Genomic DNA, 27,748 nt, shown 5'->3' with positions numbered 1-27,748 from the left:
AAGTAAAGGGTGCACTATGGGAAAAGATCGACGATAGGAAGAAGAGAGTAGGGTCTGGGCGTAGGGAACAGGGAATAGGGAGTAGGGAGTAGTTCTTAAGAAATACAGAGTAAAGGGATATACTAGGTGGGGACAAGGAATACGAATTGAGGTACAGAGATTAAAGAGAAAGGAGTAATACGTAAACAGAAAAGAAGTAAGTAATAAAAGCTAGAAAGTAAGAAGTAGTCAATAAGGAATACAGTATCTACTGTTTCATACAATAATATATCTAAATATCTACGCTCACGTATCAAACATACACCCCAAAAAGCCTCAACCTCCCCATACTAAATCTCTTCACAACTATCCTCCACTTCACGAAAACCACCTAGCGTTTAAACAGAAAATAGATTCAATCACCAATGTACATAATTTCTCCTTACACTCTAGCTCTCCCTCTCTCTTCACCCCTCACTTTATGTTACCATACCTGATTCCAAAAAAAACTCCTCACTCTCCACTTTTTATCACACTCGCTCCCACAAAGCGAAAAATTCGCCCTCCGACTACAATTTCCAAAGCCGCCCCCAATTGACTCGACAAAGTCCGTGCGCCGTGTCGGCCGATCAAAAGTGAAAACGAACGTGTGCAGGTCCCCCCTCAAAGGGAGCCCCATTCCGCGCCGCGCGAAAGCGATGAAATTTATCGAGGCTGGGGGTTAATCGTACAAGCCTCGTTAGTCTCGTTATTGAGTTAGAGGAAACGCTGAGAGAGCAGCTGCACCCGTCACTTTCTGCCACGATCGGACGAGAGGGCAGGGAGTGATAAGAAATATGATGAACGACCTGTTACTACCAAACCGTCCGACGAGACGCGGCGGATTATTGCTAAATAGCATCCCAAAACGGAAGAATTCTCGAAGTTGGAACAAATTACCAACAGCGGCGACGTATCCTCGTTACCTGGGAAGACGGATTGCTTTCGCGTTTCGACCAAACGAAATTATCGTCTAGGTAAATGCTGGCTCAGCCAGAGGAAATCGTTTCGAATAAGTGCTACGTCGTACAGTGTTTGAAACAGTTTAAAACAGCAAGATCAGACTCTCACAGTGTTTCTATTTTTCGTTAAGCATGCCTAGTACTAGAGTCGACTGTACCTATATACATTTTATTTTTTATAAATGTTATTTCTAATATGTGATATACCTTTGGAAGAGCTTGTCATTTTGGTAGACCATTGAAAGTACACATACATGAACCTAGGTAGTTTCAGTGTTGAAACACAGTGCGTTAGTATCTCATGGACGAACAACGACAGGGGGTTGAACGGATTCATTCGGTCGATTTCTTCGTCGCGATTACCATCGGCGAGATTGTCTGGGAAATTGGCCTGCAAATCTCGCCAGCGACAGAAAAATCGGCCGTTTAACGACGGATGGCCCACGAGTCCCGCCTAGGTCCATACGTCCTGGGTATAACGTCGGTTATCCCATTAAATATTCAATTATTTCTGCTTTCCATCGGTGACGCCCGGAATTCCGGTCCACCGTGTGCGTCCACCCCGAAGGATGGGTGCTTAATCCCTATTCATGGACCCAATCGAGTGATTTCGAATAAATTCTTGCAGCGTTCCGCGAAATCCGCTGCAATTAAAATACTTTAATATCCTTTGGAGCACGTACCCGCTTCGGGCGATGCCTCCCTCCGACCGCATCCTTTCCCCAGCACCCTTCAGTTCTTGCTTTTAGCCCCCGCGTTCTGAACCCACTCCCCGCCCGCCAACCCAATTTCTTTTTGGGACGGGTGCTCTTATTAAACGTCCCAATCCCAGTGGCCCGAGGCATCGAGAGAGAGCACGTCCACTCTCCTTCAAAGCGCCCTTTATCACTCGGCAAACTCGCAGATATTTTGACCATTCGTCTTGGACTGGTATATATCATCGGCCTTGGGTAACTGCAGCTTCTCCCTCCGGCGGACGCGTAATATTACGCGCGTTCACAATTTGGAGCAGCTCCTCTTGGGAGTTTCTTCCACCTAGATTCGTCACTTTTTTTAAATTGAGTTGGCGGGAGAAACGAGGGGGAGCAGGTTTTTGCGTTGACGTTGAGGGAGATTTTCTCGAGATTTATTAACACTGTGATAAACACTTGTCGCCACATTGGCGTCATTTCAAGTGATTTTTTAAACTAGTGGTTGTTATGGTGTTAATTGATTCTTGGAATTTATGGTAGAATTTATTTTACTTATTGAAATGTAAGCGAAGCTCTGAAAATGAATCTTGTAACATTTAATAGAAACATAGTTACCCAATTTTCATCTGGTAACGATTAACTGGCCACCTAGTATATAATAAGCAGAATCTGAGAATTTTCTGCCCGCAACTCTCTCTTTCCCTCTCCCATAAATTGTCTCCCTACTCTGCCTATGAACTCCCTAACAGCTCCACTCACTGACTCTCAAACTCTCGCTCTAAACTCAATTCCAACAGCATACTAACCCCCCTTAAAAGCTCTCATCGCGAAGCAAACTCGCAGCCTCCACCCACTAGGAAGCACGCAGTACTCGAAAACTTCTTTCTGAAACAACGATGCATTCTTCGAAACTTCCCTTCTACTCTATCAAAATGGAATACCATCGATGGAATATAGAATATTCTATTTACACGATCTTCGTCACGACACATCTCCATCCCCTTGTTCATATTTCCTCCTGGCTTCCTGTTCATCGAGAAGAGGAGAGTCCATTACACGCTGACGTTCGTCGACGATACGATCGATATGTAATGATCGGAGTATGAAGTGCGTCGATTCGGGAATGGGGGATATTTTAAATGAAAAGAAGGGATAAATTTATCACGGGCCCGTCGAACGATTTATCACGGCGATACATTTGAAGTACGGACGTTCCCGAGAACGTACGAGGGCGTCAGCTGCGGGAAACCGCTTCAGGGGAAGTAGATCCCCATCGGATCATTGTTCATACCGTGGCTAGCATATAATGCGATGGCACCCGGAGAGTCAAATATACATAGGATGTGAGATCCACTCCAGGGATGAATTCCATACTTAAAAACAGTGGCGTAAGCTCGTGTGAAGCTGTATTTTATCTGGTTTCGTTCTTAAGCTGCAGTAAGCTCCGCGTTCCACGTGTCTCAAGCTTCTAATTATTATAGAAGGACCTTATCTCGGTTCAGAATTCTCTTTTGTAACAGCTTGGTACTGGTGTCGCTGAAATATAGATAACAGTTATATATCCTGGATTATTAGTAATATCAAGTTGCTGGAATATCGGTTGTTAAAAGGGCATTAAGAGAATTTCTTCACCTAAAAGTAAAGGTTCGCGCAGACACAAGTCCATAAAACAGTATTAAAGCTGAAAACTCTAAGCGCCGATATCTCAGAAACATATGCACGTGTTTTATGTGACTTAGGTCGTTTTACCTTACAACCACACATATTCCAGCCCATATTTTAAACATGTAGAATATTTCTGCAAAGTATGTGTACACTCCACGCTTCCTGTACCTGCCCATCTAAATCCCCCATAACTGCAAAAGTAGCCGTATCCCACAGCCCTCAGAAATCCTCAGCAGAAAGAATCCCAAACCCATCCCTCTGCTCACAAACCTCCTAACCCATCTCTCCTCCACGTCTGATTTTAATTGGCAGTCTCGCGGGGAGCGCATCCGAAAATTAGAAACCACGGGACACAATTGTTCTGCGCCGTTTCACGCAGCTCGACGAGCCCCCCTGGTGTGTCTTCCCGCATATCCGCTCCCCCCCGATACAGCTCGAGCAGGGTTCGTTTGTTTCTCGGCCAAATTGCCGGAATCCCGCATGACCTTACAGGAAATGTCGTGCTTTTCGGGCCAAGTCACGGGCCGCTCCTATTTCATACAAAATAGCACGACATCTTGCCTCCCTGCCCGTCTATAGACACCGTTAACACAATCGAGCGTGTTCTGGCAGCGCCACCAGGCAGCCTGGCCTTCGGCACCGTCCCCTCGCCACCACCCCTGACCGCCAGCTCGCCAACCCCTGGAAGGCTGTTATGCGAGGACACATAAAAGTTTCGCCACAAAACTCCGCCAAAGGGGGATGCACGCGGCACCGATCGTCTTCTTCGCTCGGCCACGTCTTTCCTCCGCTCGCGTCCCTCCCCCCACCCCTCTTTGCTGCTCGATTCCTCCGCAACCCCTCGATCCTTTTCCCATCCCTCGACCCCCGAAAACGTTGCCCCACATTCGGGACGCGGCGTAGCTCCGAGCCAGTAAATCCAACAGCTGCGTCGAATTCTGTTCCCCGTCAAATCGCGTCCGGGCTAAAAACAACGGGCGAGGAAAAAGCCTATGGCTGGATGAAAGTTTCGCGCGGACGACTTCCGTGGAAACAGATAGCAACGCCCTCGCCCATCCCGTCCGAGTAACTCGAGCAGGCATCCCTTTCCTCTTCCCGTTTCTTCCTGTCGGTTTACTTTTGTTTGTTTCTCGGTTCTTCTGGGCCGAGGAAGTTTCGCTGGCTCGGTTGGATCGCGTGCGCTAATTCGATTAGAGGGGTTAAAATCGATACCATCTGGACGAGGGGTTTAAATTTCCCGCAGAAGGGGGAGATTTTTTTCTTGGATAGCGTACGCGTGGAGAGATTAGGGTGTAATGTCAGGTGGAGTAGTTTCTTGAGGACTGATGCAAGAGGGTGACGAGGCTTGAATGAGGTTCTAGGCTGATAGAGGTGGTGATATTCTTGAGAAACAATGATGTATATGGAGTTTCATGAACAATGATTTTTTTTTTGTGAGTTGAAATATGTATATCTATTATACACAGACACTTCTAGGTTAAATATGCTAAGTAAAATTCTATAATATAGTTATGAGTACAAACCTTATCTCATGGTTTACAAATACTGATGAGAATAATATTTAATATCCATTAGTGTAAACAGAAAAGTGTGGGTATTTTATGCATTTCCAATAATGTGAAAGTGTCCAACCTCCAAATACCTGTGCAGGATTGCAGAATTACTATTTCACCTTAAATTTGTTCTACTTTGCTAATATAGTTAATACTCATAAATCAATATTTTATTAGAAATCTTCTAAATCTGAAAACTACTAAAAAAGAACTATTTTTTCATCACTAAATGACTGAGTAACTACTGCTTACCTTTTACAAAAACCTTCAAACGAATATTCCTGAAGAGCGCGCTTTCTTTATTGTACGATACCTCTCTTCTAGCACTATTTCTATAAATTTCACTTAAAAAACCAACCCAAAAAGGAGCACGCTCTATAAATCCAATCCCCAATGTCCCATTAATATCGAGACCCAAGTCAGCCGGAAATAGCCGAAAATTTTCGCAATAACCCGTGAGAATATTTCAGTGCAGGGCCATTTGAAATCCAAAATGGCCGAAAATCCCCATCGAACGTCCTTAAATCCCTTTTTATTTAAAACGTCGGTTTATCGCGGGGGCTGGCTCCGTATCTGCGTGTCGTTTCGAGTCGACGGCGCGTAATTCTGCGCGCAGCGGAATTTTTCAAAGGACAATAACGCCGCGACGTCCTGGCGTCGCGCCAGCGTCGACCGCGTAATTCCAGGACGGTTAATCGGTAGCCAGGCGGATCCGCGGGAACACGCGCGAAGACTACACGCGCGGAACGCGACGTTTCACCGCGAAACGCGATGTTTCCACCGGGTTAATTCGCCTATATACATTCTATATACCTATATACAACGCGGATATAACCAGCAGACTCTCCGTTTGTGTTTCAGACAATGGACCGCCCGTGGAGCAGAGCGACGACGGATGGCTGAACTTCACAAAAATCACCAGGGCCGAGAGCGGATGGTACAAATGTTACACCAGGCACATGCTCGGCATTTTCACCAGCATCGGTTATTTCCTTAACGTTCGCTGTGAGTAGATCGTTGCGTTTGATCGACGTTAAGCGTCCCATGGCCCTGTTTCAACCACCTTCATTGACCTAGAGACGAATGGAGTCAATTGTTAGACCAGATTTAGTTTAAATGATACATAGAGTAGCGTTTAAGATGGAAGATATTGTGGAATGATTATGAGGCTGTGGCTTAGATTATAAGGTGTTTTGATCTTTCTTGATGGCACTGATTATGGAAACTTCTGGGATTAAAGTGAATGAGGTGATTTGAGACTTTCATGCCTTGGCACTGTGGAGTGTGTACAGTGTTAGTGGGTCGTTTGACCTGATGATGAAGCTAAGTGGAATACTTGGGAGACTTTGGGATATGCTAAAAGGGTAAGGGTTATATGTGGGACTCTTGAATAATTAAAAATGGATACAGGATGTTATAAAAAATAGGGGATCTCTTTAGAAGATTAATAGTACTTATTACGCAGATTGAAAAAGATTTTAAATGATTTTAGATTCTCTGAAGTATTGTCCTAGATTTATTATTGATTTAGCCAATCAAAATGATCCACATTTTTGGTAACAACTTTTATAGATTATGCATGGATATTTAAGGCTTCCTTAATTCTCCAGAACTTATGACTCTTTAATATTAGACTGATCGAATTAGTCAAGATAACTATTTTGATATGAGTATTCTTGCAATTCCAGTATTTCTTCAAAAGCTCCTCTCTTTTCCTGTAGAAATAAATACCCTTCGTGTTCTATTGGCAGTCGTAATTGTTCAAACCGTTTTATAAAAGCAACAAATGCTTAATTGTAAGGGATGAATGGTAAAGCATCTACTATTCCCGAATCGAAGATGAGGATTTAATTGATCACGGTGCGCCTAAAGGGGGTCAAATACAGGAATAAGTAGCGTAGCTGGCTCCAGTGAATTCGCTCTTGACAATGCAGCGTTATTAGAAATTGATATAGTCGGGACCTGTATTGTTAGTTGGTGAGTTACGGCAGCGATCGAACTTGAGTTTCATTCAACGAAGCGATTCACCGAGTCTTCAAATTGTAAAATGTGGGAGTCATCCGAGGAGATTTATATCTCTAAGTGACATAAATATTGCGATTGAAATTTATGTTCAAAAATTACACGATCAGTCATCGCAGTGTCTACCTAAAAAAAAAAGGAAAACCCACATGAAATAGTGCACACAGAAAGGAATTAATATCGAAAAAGGCTTACATCTTTCTCATTCGTCAAAAGTATTATACTGTGGCGACACCTCTTCCACAAATACCTCACCACTAGAGAGACTTTGTCCTATCTTCCATTTTCCCAAAAATAGCCCCTTAGTCATCTCTCATACAAATACCGCTTCTGACCTGACCTGACCATCCCCACATCTAAGACAGGATCAGCTAGGTAGCCTTACTGACAAATCCACTAGCAGGCCCAGGACGAAACGCTTTCCTCTCTTTCTTCTGAAATTTGAAGCTTTCGTGGCCAGAATTATTCATAAAATTCATAGCATTCCAAATGAATGCCACATCTAGCTTCAATATGTTGCCAATGTTTTGCAAACGTTTCAGTCTACATCATCGGGGCTAAGAGATTCTGATACTGAGGTCCCCTGCTGTTGGGAAGTCCTTTCATATCCACGGTCACTGAAGCGAAATTTACTAGATCATCTTTTTACTACATCCTCTAGTCTCTTAAACAACATTCCTTTCCTCTTTTTCTTCCTCTTTCTGCCATATTCTCATCAACTGTCCCAATATCAAACCCCCAATAGTTAATCCCAGGCAACTTGCCATCGAAAACACATTAGACACCAACGTCAGGCACCTACCCGACGAGGTAGCATTAGCAAGCAGCGCTAGACAAGCCCCCATTCGAGAATCTCGAACCGCCCTCGATTTACTTCCAACGAAACAAAAACAACGTTCAGGGAACGCTTATCCGAGCGTTGTCTATCTACAGAGGGTCGCCACAGCCGAGCAGACATTCCTGCTAATTCGGAATGCGAAGGGGTACGTCGCGGCAACCGATAACCGGAAACCACAGTCATTTGTCAAGAGCGGAAGCCACCGAGCCAGCCGGAAATTATCCGTGCCCTGTCGTGAAAATTTGCAAATTTCCTACGGCCGCCCTCGGTCCTTCCATCTTGCCATTATAACCAGGGAGAGGGACAGAGGGAGAAAAGGGGTAAGAGATCCAAGGGTGACGCGAACCCCCCAGCGTCTCGAACCTTCGACCCTCCCTCCCCTGCGTTTCCCTTTGCCTCACCCTCTCCCCTCGTCGTTTTCCCTCTTCAGTTCGGCTGGCAGGTCTAGCTTCCGTTTGCAGCCCCTCGACCGACGATCCTGGATACGGGTTTCCGAGCACCTAATCTCTACGCAATTTAGATGGCTCGAGAGCACCTATAAACCAACCATCCTACGCTGGAATTATCGATTACAGTCCTACCGCGCGTCCTGTTCGAATCTCCTGGCCCGGATTACTTATCCAGCGGGATAACGTCGGGTCGGGTTTTAAACGATGCGGCAATTTCGTCCCGATTGCGGAGGGCACGCGTTTTGGATAGTAGCACCGTGTGAAAAGCAACCTCTCAGACGGGGCTTAGGGGGCTCCAGCCCTTTCACAAATTGATTTCTATCGATTTTTGATGGGTACGAGAGCTGGGAGATTCGTGACTTCTTGGTGGAATAAAGATTCTGGTTTCACTTTCGAACACCGATTACTAATGCATGTAAAAGTAATCGAATTAACTCTTCGTTTGCGGTGTGAGTATTTTAAGGAACAGGTTTTGTTACTCTGTTGAAGGTACCTGGAAAAACTAAGGTGAAACGATAAGAAACGATGTAACAGTTATGAAGGAAAATTGTTAGATGATGTTCTAGAGATACTGAGAAGTAAGACAGAATTTTTGTTGATTTTTTAAAAGCCTGGAACGTCAAAAAAATCTTTGATGAAAATAAGCGATCCAGATTGCTGACGCTGTTAGTAACAAAAAATTATTGCTGTCCAAGGATTAATTTCTATTGTATGAAATAGCACAGATTGTATTTCTATGTGAGAATGTACGTTTTAAATATTATTTATTAGCAGCTTATTAAGCTTTATATTTAAAAGTTACTAAATTTTATGTAAATTGAATTCTCGTCGAAAAGGTAGTGACATTAAAATTTAAGTTCCAAATTAAATTGACTCGTGTATTAAGGGTAACTCTTGACGAATACTATCGCAGCATTTTTCTTTGGAATAGGTGAATTTAAAGGAATTTACTGCTGAATTGCAGAATGTATATTACCACATCTTTTGATATTTGGTTTGACTATAGCACACAACTGTGATATCAAATGTGGTTGAACCGTGGAATTAGTCATGATCAAATATCAAATTCGCAATTGACCACAATTCGAGACAACATTGTATGTTATACACATACATATATAATATCAATATTACCACATATTATTTATTTGAAATGAGTAAGAGAGAAAATACATAATCATTACATCGCTAATATCTGTGCAAATTCAAATATATTTAGAGAAACTGAACATATATAAAGAATTATTTCACTTTCTGTATCTAAATATTGCACCTCTAACTGTCCATTATATTTGCACATATAATGTGCATTTTGTATCTTTCTGCATATTTAAATTTTTAATAAATACTTATTAATAATTATTTTCACATCATAGAGTATTCAATAAAATCACCAAAAATAAATAATTTCGCCATAAAATACATATTTACAAGAATACCAAGTATGCTACCTTGAAGCTTTTTCCCAAAACCTGTTAGAAGACAATAAAAAACAAGAAACCTGCATTAACGAAGAGCATACTAATTGCATACTAATGACACTATCCAATATCTAAGATCTCCATCCACCCTTCGACAGAGTTTTTCAGCGCGAGGGATCAAAGCGCGACCCGTGATCCCAGGCGATAGATCAAATTCGTAGGTAACAAGCATCGCTATTAAAAAACGAGGAAGCCGCGCACGGGCCGCGGTAACGAAGGAAAAGTGGAACTGCCCCCTACCAGAGACCCAACCGTGTTTGTTATAGCGTCACGACTGTGTTTGCCGTTAAAATTCCGAACAAACTGCAAGACAAACGAGCTACAGCCGGACGACCAGCGAGCCGACGTTGGGAGCAGTGTAAAAGCCTCCTATCGTCGCATCCACCACTTTGATCCCTTTGTTTTGTTATAGGATGAGCCAGAGGATCAGCTTGCTAACTCAAAGGACTGCTCTTTCTCTCGAACCCCTCCACTCGGTTCCCACCCTCCACAGTTTCCCCTTTTCCTGTTCCTCCTCTTTTCCTTTCCCTCTTTCTTCCTCTACTTCCATCGAGCGCTGTCGTCCTTCCTGTGCTTCTTCTTCGTGACCAACCGACTGTAATTCTCCTACGAGATGATACCCCCGACACGACGCGTCGCCACCTCTACGAGCGCCCTCCCCCCGCCTCGTAATTGTGGACACAGCGTTAGCTCGAGAGCAAACGATCGCGGGCGTATAATTCCGTAGGTGGAATTGGAAAAGGGTAACTGGGGACGACGCAGACGCGAAAAAGATTTTGCTAAACCTCACACGCGGGGACGACGACGCCGTCCTTAACTTTATCCCCCGTACGTGCGTCCGATTCTTGATGCGAGGGGACCTCTCGTTGATATCGATGACAATGTCGTCGGGTACGAGGATCGCTTTAAGATACCTCGGGTAAGGATGTACCCTGCGTGCTTCAGAATCGTGAGCGGGCGTAATGCTACCGCCAAGCCAGTTCCTGGAATTGAAACTGGCCATTTTTTCTGGTTACCGATGCTCGGGGGGAATTGGAATCAGTGCTTTCGGGAAGCTGAAGAATTGCTAACTGTGTGGGGATGTCCTTGAGGGGTTTTCGGTATTGTTGGTGGGGACAGATGACTTCTGGGGATTTGAGTTGTATGAGAAGAGTTTGGACAGATGACTCTTGCAAGGCTGAATATTTGTAATAAGCTGAGTGTTAATTAGAATAATTAGTGTACCAGGTCTTCCACTTTGACTTCATAAAAGTGTCTATTATTTTCTACTACCAAATTTCTATTATGAGTCGTGAGACTATATCAAAGAAAGATTGTAGTCACCTTTTTTCCCCCATTATGGGCCACTATTTTCTCAAAAATATTTAAATGAATATTATTCAGACGATCCAGACATGGAGACGGAAGCGGAAGCTATGAACGGCGACGCGACGGATTCCCGGAAAATGGAGGTGCAAATCGGTGGAGCAGTGACTCTGGAGTGCGACGGTGGTTGCTGGGGTCACGGTCCTGGAATGGATCCAGTCGGTGGACCTGGGCCACTGGCTCTGAGTCGAGTAGTCTACCAGGAAGCTGGGGAGTATCGATGCGTCGCACCTGATCGGAAAATGCAGGACACGTGGCGTGCCCAGTTGCCCTACCACATCAAGGTCACAGGTAGGATTCACGAATTTACTCCACTATTCAAGGTCACAGTAAAAATCAAGTATATTCATCGTGAGATAATTATATTACCTTCTTTCAAATATTTCTTCCCTTAACTCATAATGTCTTTAATATTCGTGAAAGAAACAGGGGACTGTTAGTCATGACTGTGCATAATATTTATTGGTAAACTTAGCAAGGCACTTTTGTTCGCTTACGAATTTAAACGTAACTGCTTTGGCTCAATATTTATCGAACTAACACGTGTTTTACGTTCGTTACAGAATTTACGATACCGCGGTTTATTCTTGTTTTGTCACAATCAATATTTATTGGATTAATGTCTATTTTATTGAATTCCTTCGGTGGATGCGTTTACGAGCGTTCAGCGTGCTGTGCTCGTTACGTTCTGTGAATCTCATTAGTATTCGTATGGTACCGCTCTTTTATTTCAATTGGTTGGTTAGTATTCCTTTTTATAGAACCAATTATCAATGCAGGCGTCACGTCAAGCATATTCATTGAAACAAAAGTCCTGGTAAAAACATTAATTGCGTTTAACATACTACTGAAAGGTACTACTACAACTGGAGTATCTTTAAGGATTCACAGAACAAGAATAGTTAGCCAATTTTATCTGATTTATAATTTCGAATTTGTTAAGCTCCTTCAGAAATAATTTAGAGAACTCTTGAAACTAATTTTCTGAGAAAGTTAAAATTTGTCTGTTCAGGAATGGGGTTAATTCTACTGAAATCGTGTCTGATCCATTTGGCGGTATACTACTTGCAGTATGCAGATATTATAGAGCCATACTACTTGCAGACTGCACATATAATAGAGCTATACTACTTGCGTGGTTTATACTAAAATATAGAGTTATACTATCTTGTAATTGTCTGAACAAGATCTGGGTTAATCTACTTATTTAATGTCTATTTAAACTCGAGTTACACTACTTTTTACTCGTAAATAACTCGTGAGTTTTAAAGATTGATACTTTATAATTGATCTCCACTTGAATAATAACCTACGTCACATCAAGCTGAATCACAACCACAAAATTAATTGCCCCTCTCGAGAAGTATTATCCACTTTTCTTAAATAATTGTTCGCGTGTGCTCTTCGACGACCTCCTAATTGCAAGACTTATGAGCACGCTTTAGATAAATTACAATTGATCCCTCCCCTTCCTCCCTTCCTCCCTTCCTCCTCGTCGGCCAATTTGAACGATTACCTTTTTACGGGGCGCTTTCGTGCGATCCACTCTGAAGAGAATCATTTACCTATATCTAAAAGCGGTCTTAAATCCAAGTTTATATCCACTTCTTGGTTAAACACGATGAACTTACCAATTACAATTCACTGGTCATATAATTTTCTTTAAAATATTCGTAACCATTAACTTCAGCTCCATATCTACGGCTATCTGCGTATTTCTTCCGCATTTAAAGGCAACCCTTCATGCAGCAGAGTGGATAAAACGAGAATGGAGAATTAGAATTTTGCGGCAAATGCGACCACGCGTTCCCTTTCCCTTCTCTCTTTTCTCCTGGTAATGTTATTATCATCCTCCACGATGCTGCGAGGGAAATATTCTTCTGACAACGTATCGCATGAAATGTGAAAAGAGTGTCTTTCTTCTCGTTCGCAATGCTATTTATGCGGCGAGTTTGCTCCAACAGCGCGTCGTTATCGAGCTTCCAGCGAATTTCAAGCTTGCCGAGGAGGTGTCACTTAAACAACTTTTGCAGACGTTTGACATTAAACGAGGATATGTAAAGCAAGAAATATTTCAATTCCCATGGAAAGAGAAGTACAACGCCAGAAATCGATAGTTTCCATTAGTAGCATTGAACTATCAATCATACAAGGCTTTAAAATAATAATGCGTCATGAGAATATTCTCGACAATGGTAGCAAAATAGATATAAACTTTATTTCACTTTCCAAGTAGGTAGTACAACTTATACTCCACTTGCTCTATCTTCTATATTTCTGTACACAACATGAATTTTGTAACTATCTACAAATCTAAAATTCTCATAAATGAATAAATATCTGCACTCTACTTAGAAACTTTCTGAATCAAATTTCATTCTTGGAAAAGAACTGTACAAATCATAAGAATTGAAATACTTACACACTTTTTCGAAGCGAAAAAGTAACCTTTGATCCACTCTGTACAACACAATACACCTCATCAGCAGGCATATCATATATCTCGCGAAAGTGAACGACACTGTGCAACCGTCACAGATATTCACTACTCGTTTGACCCTCTTCAACGTTCCCCGATGGGAACACGAGCATCAATCAGCACGCATTCGTCATTCTCCTCTCACCCCTCGTACAGGATTACTCGTAAACCACTGCAGAGTCTCGATCTATCTTTAAAAACGCTTCGAAAGAATTGCTTTGGGTAGCAGCTCGCGAGGATGCTGCACGTACTCCAACAGCCCTGACAGCAGTCTTGATCGAGGTGGACGTGTTCGACTTGAAAGTTTCAGGAGATCGACAGGGGGCACAGAAAGGAAAAGTCGAGTCAAGGGTAGGCGCCCCGTCGCCGCGGGACTTCTGTTTGATCTTCGAAACACAGGCGGCACCGTGTGTAAACGTGTGGGGTGGGCGCACGCGAGAGCGAGTTTCCCTCGGCGAGGGTGCGGGAAAAGGGGAGACGGAAAACAAGTTTATGGCGCGGAATGGGAATTGATGTCTCGTAAAGATGGCCTCGTGCATGCGGCTCTTTTCATGTCTGATGGCTCGTTAATGTGTTTAGACCTCTCCCTATCTAGGTAAATCCGCGTTGCCAGCGAATATCTGGGCGAGAGATCAAGTGTGCTAACAGTGTCTGTAACTACTCTGATCCTCGTTAATACTTGATCTTACTGGTAATTACTTGGAGATGCTACTAACTGGGAATCCCTTCGTTTTCGTATATTTGCAAGTGAAGGAAGTGGTCTTTCTTGCTTTAGTGTATTTTTATTAATTTATATTTATTTATTCATCCTCATAAGCATAATTGACAAATTTAGAATGAATTGTTATTATTTTTTTAGATTAAAAAAGTTTTCCATATAAATACTATTTAATTATACTCGAATCCTCTTTTTTATAGTGATTAAGTGGAAAATAATGTATGCCATCATAGTGTTCCATGTAATAAAAAATATACTCAAAATGATGTAAAATTAATGGAATAGTGATATGGAAGGTTTGAAAACTTTCTATGCAATATAAAATAGGTTTTCCATTATAAGAGGGTTAAGGTGGGTCTACATGTTATATAACAAAATTATATAACTTTTTAGAAAATAGAAAAGTGAGATGTTATACACCTTTAGAAATTAGGATAACGAGTGTCAGAATATAATTTCCAATGTTATCTTCCCTGCCAAGACCATCACAGAATTGCAAAACGGAAACGTAGAATCTTAAGAAAGAGGCACTGAAGTTTCCGAGCATTTAACTTCTCACCAAGTCACCAACTACTTCAAAACCTTCCTTCCGAACAGATTATGAGGATCTGCGTCCACCACCTGCAAGGACCACCGAGTGATCAAGGAATTAGAATTCAATTCAAAACTGAAATCGGACGCTAATGGAATTGACTATTATAAGTTTGTGTGCCGAATCCCGCACTTTGGGCTCCCTGAGAGAAAGGTTGAGAGAGCTGAAAGCAGTTCTTGGAGGATAGAACGTCTCGTAATGGATATCCCCTCTTATTCAAACACCCACCATCGGTGTGTTTGATTACCTCTTATATTAGTTAATTGAGATGATCCTTTCGAATACAACTAGAAATTTCGATGATGGGAGGGTTTCACAATGTACTCGTGAATAATTGACTGCTGGTACTGAATTATATTAAAGATTAATTATTTGAACAGAATGAGAAATTCTAATTAGATATTAAGCATATAGGTATTATTCCAAATAATTAGGCAACATCGTTAGCACATTAACAAAATATCAAATTGCATAAAGTAAATTATTCTAATTTCAAAATTAAGCAAATATGATCCATTATACAATTTTTCTACTTCATTAAAATATACTATGTTAGAATGCACAGTAGTTCCAAATGGATAACTTTTTTATCATCATAATACTTCATTTTCACTGTCCTTATTGACGAACCTTGTTTAACATTCTCCACATGCTTATAATATCATTATTTTCTACCAACAAACCCTCGAGTATAATCAATCCTCTGAATCAGTAGTATAACCTCGAATGTAGTCAGTCATCTAATAAGACAGCCTCGAAAATGATCAGAAATTCGACAAGTAGTATAACTGTGTATTGGATCAGACATAAAATCCTTCTTATAACGTTAAATCCAATCAAATATCCAGTAAGTTACACACCCTTGAATGTAACCAGACGCTCAGTCAGTATTTCACAATGGATCCAAGTAAAAAGGACTGACATCGTTTCAACCTCGGGTCGGGCACAATAGAAACGTATCGCGTGAAACAGTCGAATTTTCGATGTCCCGATCGTGTATTTCCGTTTGAATAATCGTCACAGCGCGCTTTACGTGCCAAGTATACTTCGCCGCTCGCACGCCGATGATAAATGCAGATCCTCCTCGGTGCCGCAATCGCTGGCCTCTTCTCATTCCTCTGGCCCCAACCCTCGGTGCTATCCAGCCCGAGGCAATCGCTGAAGCAATCTCGACTTCTTATTGATTGCAGCTCAAGCAACTCGTGCGTGTAAGGGGCTCAAGCCGCTCGAATGCTATCCTCGGGATTTTAAAATCGTTCCCTTTCGAATTGAACAAGGGGACGCCACGGAAATTATTCTGTCGCGAATTGTCTCGATCCCTGCGCTCTTCGTGCTTCCCTGCCCCGTCGCGTTTCCGCCGATTTTTCCTTTGACTTCTCGAGCACGAGGGAGAGCCCAATCGAAACAGGTTATTTGGTAGAAATATTTTCGCGTGGGAAGAATTCGAAGTGAATCGTAGGTGAAGAGATTGTTCTGAGTGTGGAACATGTGTTGAATTGTCGATGTTGGGGTGAGTGGAAGGTAGTGATTCGATGATTGGGTTACAAGTTGATACCTCCACTTACTTTGGACATATATATTTTCAGAATCATTTCAATCTTATTTAAGTGGCCTAATTCCTATGAATTTGCCTATGCAAGTTTAAATTGAAAAGTGTAATAGCATGAATTTGAAGAGATTCGAATCTGTGGAAAGTAGTATAACCCTGAATATGGTCAGACGCGCATTAAGTAGTTTAAGCACGTGTATGGTCAGACATCGATTACATACAAAGTATCCACGCTGAAGTAGGTCATCTACATATCTCCTTGGTTTTCAATGACACGAAAATCATCCATGGCATAATTCGAATGGTTTCGAGGGAGAAATATAATGAAAAAACAATACCTTGAGTAGGATCATTCTTTTTAATTTTTTAAAATTTCTTACCACTAAAAACAGACGAGGTATTTAGGTAGCCTGCTTCAACTTAGCCACCCTGTATATGACTCGACTCCTGCCCTCTGTTAATTTTCATTATTAAACAAAATCAATCTGCTTATAACAAAAATTAGTTTAACAAACTATACGTTTCTCAAAACGTTCAAAATCTACAATCATAAGTTCCTTCTATATACATATAAATGATACACAGAAAAGATCAGCACGAATCCCAAAGAATATCACGACATTAAGTCCCCACATGACAGAACCCAGCAAGCCTCCCCCTCCACAAATCGCGCAACGAATGCATTCCCGATAGCAGTGCACTCGGATCCCCAGATTCACTTCCATAAATATTGAAGTCAATATTTCTCGTCCCTGTTTGACATATTTCGCGAAAACCTCAGGGTCCTCGACTTCTCCTCGGGTTATTCGTTCGTGGAAAACGCGGTCTCGTTTTCCCTCCCCCTCTAACTCGATCTCGAATGTAGCGTACGTGCTTCTCTTTCGAATCGGCCATCCTTAGAGCCTCGATCCCAGAGTATCGAAAGAATCGTAACCAGTGGACGTATGAAACAATGAAAAAATTCGTTGCCCCCATTCAGAGCACAGGCAGCATCCGCGTGTCTCTGGGACGCTCGAAGAAAAGAGGTCGCGGAAGAGAAGTCGGAGCGAGGGATATTTTAAAGTTGGAACGGACCGAATTGTGGCCACCATAAAACTACATTATGCTCGCGGTTCTTACTCGCGTGGGTTGCAGAATGTACGACACGTTCGTGATAATTCCACGGAGACTCTGCGAGCACCGCTGGTCGTACGAAATAGACTTTACAGCTTTACGCAGTTGCGATCGTTTATCACTAACCGCGTAAGAGTTTCGGAATTAAAACCTTTTACCTTCGCCCAGCGTGGAGGGACGAAAAAAGAAGGGGACGGACAACGAGCGTTCCGCCGACTCGCAACAAGAGAATGAACAACCTGTTGTTAATTAAAAGTTCGTGGAAAATCTGCAGCTGAACGCTTTCCGCGGCTGCATCGGGGGAAATGAGTAATCTAGTCCCGCTGCTTGGTGAAACGTTTTAAATGTTTCGCAATTATCGGGCTCCCAGCAGAGGGGAGGGGGATGAAAGTGCATCGTTTCTGGAAATAATTGACGAATACGAAAATAATTTTCCGACGGAATCGTTTTGTGCTTCCTGCTTTCTGATCTCTTAGGGTGTCTAGATTCCTCTTAATAAATAAACGAGGCAGACAAGTGATAAAAAAAGGAAACAAAAGAGAAGAAAGAGTATTGCTTCAGTAAATAATTGATTGACGAATTTCGGGGCAATTTTACGGTGGAATTGTTGTCGTGTATTAAGCTCGATCTTTTTCTGTACTCTTTCGTTCGCCTCGTCGGAGGAGAGTGGTCTTCTCTTAATAAGTAAATAAACAAGACAAGTTTTGCAAGCAAAAAAGGAAGAGGGGAACGCGTAGACACGGTCCAAGTTCCTTTAGCCGACGGCGTCCCCATTGTAATTATGAATCCCTCCAGGGAAGAGATGATAACTGGATTGCTTAGCTCGACAGCCGAGGTTATTTCTTTAGTTACCTACAGCTCGTTAAGCGTTCGTTAAATCTTCACGCTGCGCCGAGCTAAGGCGTGTGCCCCGTTTTTCGTCCCCCTTTTCACCGGCCCGCGAGCTTATTTAAGCGCTGGCACGGGAACTTGTATAATAACAAGTTAAAGTACCATACACCGCTCCGTAAGTGGCTTTTACCGAGGATTATCTTGTTTCACCTGGCTCGCCGCCGAAACGCAAACAGCCGCGCCTAAACCCAACGTTTCGATGTTGCCTGTGCTAGTGACTCACCAAACGTGTCGCGAGTTTTATGAATCATCGCGAGTTTATTCATTCGTCTGCTAAACAGCTGGATAGAAAATTGAAATATAGATGGATCATGGGAGAGGGTCAGTTTACTTACACTTTAGATCAGTATATAAATTTGTTAGGATAAGTTTATGAGTTACTATAGGTAGCTGTAGAATGATTCAAAATTACAGGTTCATTGAAGAAAAAATGGAGGAAGAATTGGGAGGTACTCGTTCTGTATTTTATTCAGCAATAGTTGATAACATATTTCCGTATTATAGGTAAATTTTAAAGCGCAGGTTATTGAACGCCTTTTGATGAATAATTTTCCACGTGACTAGCTGCCTGTAAATTTAATATTCATATTTGCGCAGAAAGAGGCATTGCAGTGTTAGGTTGTACACAGAGTTCAGAGCAACATAAATAAATTAATTCGGCTTTAGTCATTTTCGAATATAACACATTGCGAGCTCTGTATGGACTTTTAATCAGTAACCGAGTTGACAGGTTATTCGTATGGTTTATAGATCCTCGGTGAATATCGGGTTAACGCGAGGAGATATCAGATTTTTCGAAGTTGCTCGAAGTTCAGATATTTCATACATCGAATTAAGGTCGCATGCAATTACACAGAAGACGATATATCAGTCTTTTACGCGCTCCCTACACTGTAATGCATTCGCTAGCTATCTCGCGCCTTAAATCTAAATTTAAATTGCTCGAACGCTTTCGACCCGGCTAAGATTACTATCTAAAATTGTTGCCCTTTAATATCATCCCCTCTTTCTGTCCCCATATTCCAGCGAGTACTCTCAACGAAGAATTAACGAAGCTTCGGGCACGTTTACATCGCACGACGAAACTTTCGCCCGCGGATTTTCGTAAAAGTTCCCCGTCATTGTGTAAATTTCGAACGACTCGGGGGGGAAAGGAACTTTTTCAGACTGAGTTTTCCTTGTAGCGGTCGACGAGGTGGCGCGGATAACCGCAGGAGGGTTAACTTTGTCGCTGGTGCGATGAACACTATTGCTATACGAGCGATAAGGAGCATCTAACTCGAGAAATGCGTGTGGTACTGTAGTTTGAGGTTGAAATGTTGAATAAAAGATGTTAACCTATGACGAGGGAAATGTGTCGAGCTCTCAGAGCATCAAGTATATGAGTAAATGAGTACCTGAAGGCTATACTGCTTCAGTACATGGGTACCTGAACACTTTAGTACCTGAGTACACGAGTACCTGGGTATCTGAATGTATGAGTACCTGAATACCCAGATACTTAAACGCCTGAGTGCCTGAATGACTAAATACCTGAATGTATGAATGCTCTAATGCTCGAGTACCTAAATGCCCGAAAGGTTGAGTACCTGAGTACCTGGCTATCTGAATAACGGGATACCTAAATGACTTAGTATTCCAGTCCACGAGTACTCGAGTACCTGAGCTCGTCAATTTCTGATTCTGAGTATCTGAGTACCTGAGTTGATCAATGTCTGAGTATCTGAGTACTTGAGCATATGAGTACCTGATTACCTGTATCAGTGAATAATTTAGAATTAATACGAGTATTCGTGGATCTAGGACATTTGAATGCTCAAATATATATAAATATTCAAGCTTGGCAAAAACTACATATCTAAATACATTATTTATATCAAACAACCCAATATATGAAGACGCCCCTAGGATCACCGTATTCTCTATGAAATTCCAATTGTAGCTTCATTAAACAGATCACACTTAAGGATTACAATCGCACGCGATTTCATATTTGCATACCTAATAAAAGGTACGCTCGAATCAGCGAGTCATTTACAAGGGAAACGCATCAGCGTAGCTGGGAACAAAGAGCTGATTATGGGATCAAAGTGCAGGAAGGAAGAGGGAAACCGGAAGCTTCTCTCTACCTTGAAAAGACTCGGCAACACTTTGTCAGTCGACACCCATAGTTCACAGTATGTTGTATACTTACTGGGTGTCTGATCACATTCACAGCTATACTACTTGTTGGATCACTAACCACATTCAGAGTTATACTTCTTACTGAATGTTTGATCACATTCTGGATTATGTTATTAACTGAACGTCTAACTATGTACGAAGCTATACTATTTACTCACTGTCTGATCTCATTCGATGTTATACTACTTACTGAATGTCTGACCATGTTTCGGTTTAATACGTTCGTTGTTCTATGATTACTGCTCTGCATGACAACTTTTAGAATAGTTTCTAATTATATTTTCTTGCGATTTTCGTCGAATTTCTTACAATAAAACATAAGTAGATTTTCTTACTCGTAATATATTCTTTTCAACATTTTTCAATTAACATTTTTAATAATTTTGCAAACTTCGTTCACTTTCCTGAGAACAGGAAAACGTGAAAATGATAATAATATTATAAATTCGTCGAGGAGTAGAAATTTCAATTGAAGTACCTTTCCCTGTGATTTCAACATCCCTTTTTCAAGACCACTTTCCCACCCACGAGCGTGTACGGAAATTAGCCTATTTCTCTTTGTGGCTCAATTCGTTCTCCGACACAACACGATTAAAGCAAGCTAAATCATGCTTTCTTTGCTTCCAATTTGTCTGTTGTTTTATTCATTTGCGCAACCCTTCTGCTTTGTACTCTGTTAGAGTATAGAATCAAAGACGAAATACTTCACAATTTTATAATTCAATTACACGACCCACCATAAATGTCAAAGTGGCCATTATAATTGTATCTCTCCACCACGTTACATGTTTCTTAATTCTATATTAAATATTCTGCGGCTAAGCCCGTTTGTAATATTATTTTGTAATATTCATCAAAAGGAACAAGTGAAACATGCTTTGAAGTGACAAGTGCAAAACATGCTATAAATAATTCAACCACTACAGGGACCACATATATTACATGAAAAATAGCAATATAGAAAAAAATAAAAGTTTGAGTTTCGAAATTCTCTGCTAAGGGGTTAATAGTCTACAGCAAAGATTCATCCCTTACGATGTAGCGATTGAATGTGCAAAGGTGACATGCCGAAGTGTCGTGATTCCAGCGGTCGTCGATGGAATTTCCGCCTTCGCCAACACGCCCGCCACATATTCTATGGAAACCGTCACTAAGTCTCTCAACAATTTTCCCTCGCAGCAATCTCGGCGCTCCTCATCAATTGTTGTTCCAAGTTCCTTCGACGTGCTCCTGAGGAACCATTGCCTTGGCAGCACCGTCGAACGCGGACCGCAGATCGAGAAAACTTCACGCGACTGCGATTGAAATAATAGAAGCTCGGCAGCTCGGCGTGCATAAAATATTCGCGAGACTGTTTAATACTTCCTGCGAGTGGAGCTGAAGGATGAGGTAGACTAGTCTTGTCGACACAGTATGTAAAATTTAATGCTTGGAAACTCGTGACGTTTGAATGATGTAGAGTACTAATTCTCTATCGACCTTAATCTCAAACAGAGAGGGTTTAAAGGCCATGTCGGGGTGACAGACTGAAGGATAAGGCTTTTGGAAATATTTTTTAGAAACGAAAACTTTGACATAATCCTTTAGTAAGTTTAATCTGAATTTTCATTAATTTCAAAAATAAATAAAAAGGTTCTTGTAGTTTGTGAAATTGAAATTTAGTGCAGTAGTTATTTTTGGTGATTATTGTCTTTCTTAATAAGTTATTCTAGAACGTAACTTCCGTGGAAACTAATGCTACGCCAACAACAATGATTTTGCGGTCGAGGATCTCAGTTGGACGTAAGAACCATCCAGTAAACCAAGAATTAGGACACTCGAGTGAACTATAATACAGCGGAGTCATATCGAAGGATCTTAATTAAAGGAATAGAAGCTCACCCAGTCTCTAAACTCTGTTATAGTCATTCTTGTAAGCAACTAACTATCGATGTTCGAAATGAGATTACGATACGTCAATCGCTACCGAACAGAGCATAACAAGCCCTATCACAATCAAGCTATAAGCAAACTCTGAGTCTCCAGGATATGATAACCCAATAATCCTCTTCTATGATAGAATAGATAGCTAAACATAGTATACCAGTGATTGAATTTGATCAAAATTCTTTGCACTTTAATCCTATCACAAGAAAATCAATTTATAAAGAATTATCTTTATATACTTGAAATCGCAATTCTTTTTATATAATAAAGATACAATAAAGTGATACCAAGGTAGAGAAAATTACAGATTAAATTTTTATGAGCTACTTAATTATTTGACCTCTTTTATTATACCATTAAGCATCCATTCGCTGCTCTTTCAAACTATCACTTAAACCCTTACGTCCCACAGAACTCTACAAAAACTTCTTCCACTTATCAATCATATGATTAAAACGTACAATAAAAATTTCCCAAAAACCTTGCACGAACCACCAAGTTTAATTACAAAGTCGACTGAGATATTTTATCCCTCTCTCCACTGCAAAAAGTATGAATTCTTCTTCCCAGCCTCGGAATAGTTTTTCGAGTCGAAGGGAGTCGCATCACGGACACGTCCAAAATAAAGTTTACGCGTGAGGCGATGTTTCTTCCTCTGTCTCTGCTACGCGTCCCGCCCCCGCCCCTCGGCGAGGGTGTAGTGGAAAGGGGCGCGTGAAAACGTAGAACGGCGCGTATTGCGTTTACAGAGCGGCGAAAAAAGCGCGCGGGAAGCACGTAACAAAATGTAATTCCGCGAACGACGGTGTGCACGGCGCACCCCGTGGGAGTCGCTACGTTAAAACGAGACCGAAGCCACGGTCGAAATGTTGGGCCGCGCGACCGCGGCTGTAAAAATCCCCCCGTTGTCGATAAAAATTGCCTTCTAACGAGACTGACTCCGAAAAACACGAGCGAACGCTTCACTGCCTGGGGAATCGCTTTTCCCCATCCCCCTATCGCCCCTGGTCCTGCTCCATGCGACCTACTGTTCCATGCAACCGAGGACTGTCGATATGTATATTTTATTGCACGGCTCTCCTACAAATATGAGCCTCCTCTTTCTCCCTGTTTCACCCTCGTTCGCCTTGCACCCTTGGCCACACTTCCACCCAGGTGTCCTTCTTTTTTCCCCCTCGACCCTAATCTCGAGGCTTCCTCTCTATGAACCTTTTATAGTTTTTAATTTTACCTTCGTACTTCGACATTTATTTTTCCTTTCTTTCTCTTGGAAATTACGTTCCCCTGGCGAGTTTTGTTCTTACTGTTGGTCGTTGCTTTAGAGGAAGGTTGAGTTCGTGAGAGCTGGAGTGTGGTGGGTTGCTTTGAGGTGGAGGCAAGAGTGTGATGGTTATGATTATTCAAGTGGGGTGATTTTTGTGATTTTTGTTTGGTTGGACGTATTAAAGTTAATGTAATGAAAATGCAAATATGGAAATGAAGAAGCTTGAGCGTGAGATTGTAGTTTTTTTCTGGTAAAAGAAGCTGTAGCCACCAACACCATTTTTTAATTACTTTCTTATGAGCTTTACAGTGTGCTCTCTCTATTCAGATCTTCATTTTCATCATACAAATATATTTTCCTTCGTTTTCTTTTTTCCCTTAATTATAAATACCTTTCGCTCTCTGTACTGTTGTATCAATCCCCGCTAGGATTTTGTCTTTCCTTCTCTCGCGTCCTTTCGCGCAGGAATTTTTCCTCGCCCAAAGGTGTGCGAGTGGGAAATCGTCCAGGGTTTTTCGCGCGAGCAGAGGCGCTCGTTGTCGTTCCCTTTGTCGAATATGACCGATCATTCTTGCCCCTTGGAAGTTTCGATTAGCCCACGAAAAACAGCACTCAATGCCAGCCAGCGGCGCTGGCGAAAAAAACAAGATTGAGTGGCTGGCCGATGGAAGTTTTCTTCTAGCTAGTGACACCTATGCGAGCACGTATCTCCGCGCCGCGATTCGATGATGAACGACTCGCCTCTGTCACCGTCGCGATAGACAATGCGAAAAAAAACCTGAGCACGCGAGTCGAGATCAATTCTCGCGTCGTGACAGCAATATGCGATCTATCGTGGCCACAGTTCCAACGAGACCATAAAATTGGATGAGGGTTGGTCACCCTTAACCGACAGGGCGCGAGGCGTGGATTTCGTTCTCATAAAAAAAGAATGAAGGCAAATTACACTTTTGCATATGAATTGTTTTCGAAATATTCGACGACATAGAGATCGCTACGTTCTAACATTTTCATTCATGATTCTTCTGTAGTACACGGCTTCCTCCTTTTAGGGGTGTAATCTTCCCCTGTGTCTACAGACAGAGGGCCACTCTTTGGATCAAACTTGCAAAGTTCAGGGAACAGCTTACGCCGATATATTCGCGGCAAACTCTTCTTAATGGAGTTAGCGACGCTGCCTGTGTGTATATTTATGTACGGGGTGCTTAGCTACAGGTGGAGGAAGATTTAAGAGCAATTCTACATATTGGAATAAGACGAGAGATTAACGAAATTGCAACTGAGTCTTCATAATGTTATAAATTAGCCCAATTTTTTGGACTTCCACATTTATATGTACAAAAAACTGTTAGTCACAAAATAATTTTATTCCAATGTTATTTAATAATCTTCAACATGGATTTATTCGAAAATGAAGTTCAATACATGATAAAGAAAATATCACTCTACGTTTTCGATTTATTTTTTCACGTAGATTCAACCCCCTTCGGCATCTACCACCAGTTCGTTAACACTCTGTATATCTTATCTCCAAATAACACATCAACATGTGTTATTTTCCTTCCAACCATTTAATCATTAATTGTAGTCTATCGAGCCACAGTGGCCTCAGTTACAAAAACACAGTAGTTCAGATCGGCTATAAAACGGGCAGGAAAGTGCAAACAGTTTCGTTTAACAAGCTACCCAATGATAAATTGAGGCTTCTCCGAGTCGAAAGCAAATAGAGGCGGGAAATTGAAGACAAATATATTTTTAACGCTGCAGGTTTCGTTACACGAGAGCAGCAGCCGCGATACAGCAACGTACTCTGGTTCGTTTTTTCGGTATTGTACCCTGGTGGGCAATAAGAGGGGTTTCGTTCCATCTTCACCCCCCACTACGTATCCATGGGAAAAAAAAGGAATCGCCAACAATGATCGAGCCGCAAAATGCTACTAAAGCGAATTGTGGGCATTGTCGATGGGTCACCGAGTTAGCTTCGATACTTATCAGAGGATCCTCCAGAAACGCGCGTAGAAGGGCGGATCTAATCATCGAACACCCCCAAAGGAACGAAGGAAGAAAACAGGGTTTTCGAAGTCAATGACTCCCTGCCGCACCTCAGCTTGTTCCCTCGCGACTGGATTCCTGTCAGTCGGGATTACCTTTTTTGTCATTCTTGTCACGCGTGAGTCTCTCTTTCGGTCTTCTTCACCCCTTTCTACTGTCCTACTCTCGCCGCCCTTGCCTCTGTCTCTTGTTCGGGGTGATATTAGAAGAAAATAAAAGGGAGAGACAGAAAGGGGAACACTTTTTCGATTACTTCACGCTTGATTCGTTTTTGTCAACGAATTGGGAAATGAGAAATGGGACGGAGGGCTTAATGATATTTGGAGTATGTGATCTGTTGTTTTCTCTAGAGAATGTAGTATTCAGCTGTCATTTACTCGTGTCTTGATCTTAGAGGTGGGATATAGAGGGAGAGTTTGCAATATTTTCTGAGGAAAATCTGTGCAAAATCAACGTGATAGTTTGCTCACAATTTCACTCTTTTTTCAACAAATGAAAACAAGGCACCTATTAAAAAAATGGTAGGTTAAGTTGGCAAGGCTGATTTAAATTTTCAAATATTCAAGCATTCACGCTCTCAAATATTCAAATTCTATAATTACATAATATTTAAACCTCCGCTGGCAAACATTATCAACACCCCTATCAACGAAAGGCTAATTATTCCAATTTTCAAATCTTGAAACATCTCAATTTCCAACCTCCAATGACAAAATATTGAGATATTTAAGTCTTTAAATCTTTAAATCTTTAATTAAAAAAAAAAAAAACGTAGGAAAAAACTACAATTCTTACGAAGTACGTCACAAACAATTATCACACATATATCCTCTATACTTCCTATACTAAAAACAGTACATTTTCATATATGACACTGACGAGTCTTACAAACCATCAGAGGCTCATTAAAAAGTGAGAGTAACACTTGTGGAATTCTCTTCGCGCTCAGCAAATAGTTCGCGAGGTAAAACGTTTCCCGGGCCATTCACAAATGGATTTCAATTTCGTGCAACCTTCTGCGGATATCTACCTTCTCTACACGAGATCGAGCCACGGTAACTTCCCAAGGAACGCGATACAATCAACAGTTGACAGATGTAACGGGCATTAACTGTCTTTTGCTCCTGTTGCACCCTCCCCCGAGCCCCTTTCCACTTGGCCGCTTTTCGTTTCGCCGGTTGGCCAGGAACGAAAAGTTCCTTCCGAGGGCCGTTTCACGCGGACGGATAGCCGATCAATTTCGCCTCTCGCTGGTCCTCGCGGAAGTCGTTTTGGCATCGACCGAGCTTCGATCCTTATCGTAACGGCGACGGGGACGTTTCACCTCGACGAAAATAGAGAAGAAGCCGGGGCAAGGGAAATCGCGCGAAGAACGATCCCGAGGCGAATGCTGTTTCGCGAAACGGGGTGAAATACGATTATAGTACGTCACGCGAAACGCGGATTCATTTTTCCAGCGGAACGTGCAACGACTACCATTAACAGTGCTGAGTACACAGGGACGACTGTATTGGCAGCCGTTTCGACGCACTAATGATCACGGCAGCAATTTAATAGCCATGTAATTAACATGCAGAGCGCATCCGGAATGCGTTCCGCCATTTATGAACGGAATCGGGGAAGATTAAACAAAATTCGATCGGGTTAGCGTGCGCTTCGATTCGATGCGATACAGTTTGCCTTTCATCTGGTCCTGACGTGATGTAACAGGTCTCGAAATTGACAAAAGGTCGATCTTCAAAATTCGGCTGCTTTTATGGGATTTTGGAGCGAATAATTGTTATACTGGGTATTTATATATGTTTTAAGGAAGAAGAATGTAATAATTATTCGATGTGCGGAAATAAAAGAGGCTGTAGGTGTTAAACCTAAAAGTGTGAGAAGAAAATTAATTGATGTTGGTTTTCATATAAACATCCTTTTAAATTTAAAAAA

At 41.8% G+C, this 27,748-nt stretch overlaps 1 protein-coding gene across 1 annotated transcript in view; it reads left to right on the top strand.

Moving 5' to 3' along the window:
- The window catches only part of Tei (irregular chiasm C-roughest protein teiresias), a 320,721-nt gene that overhangs the window by 234,698 nt on the left and 58,275 nt on the right, over positions 1-27,748 (top strand). The window contains exons 7-8 of the mRNA XM_076389111.1: positions 5,752-5,895; positions 11,064-11,336. Coding sequence (XP_076245226.1) covers positions 5,752-5,895; positions 11,064-11,336 — 417 coding nt within the window. The remainder of the gene's footprint in view (positions 1-5,751; positions 5,896-11,063; positions 11,337-27,748) is intronic.

This window comes from Calliopsis andreniformis, chromosome 12, assembly GCF_051401765.1.
Source record: "Calliopsis andreniformis isolate RMS-2024a chromosome 12, iyCalAndr_principal, whole genome shotgun sequence".
NCBI lineage: Eukaryota > Metazoa > Arthropoda > Insecta > Hymenoptera > Andrenidae > Calliopsis > Calliopsis andreniformis.
The sequence above is the reverse complement of the archived record's forward strand: the minus strand, read 5'-3'. Positions and strand labels throughout refer to the sequence as shown.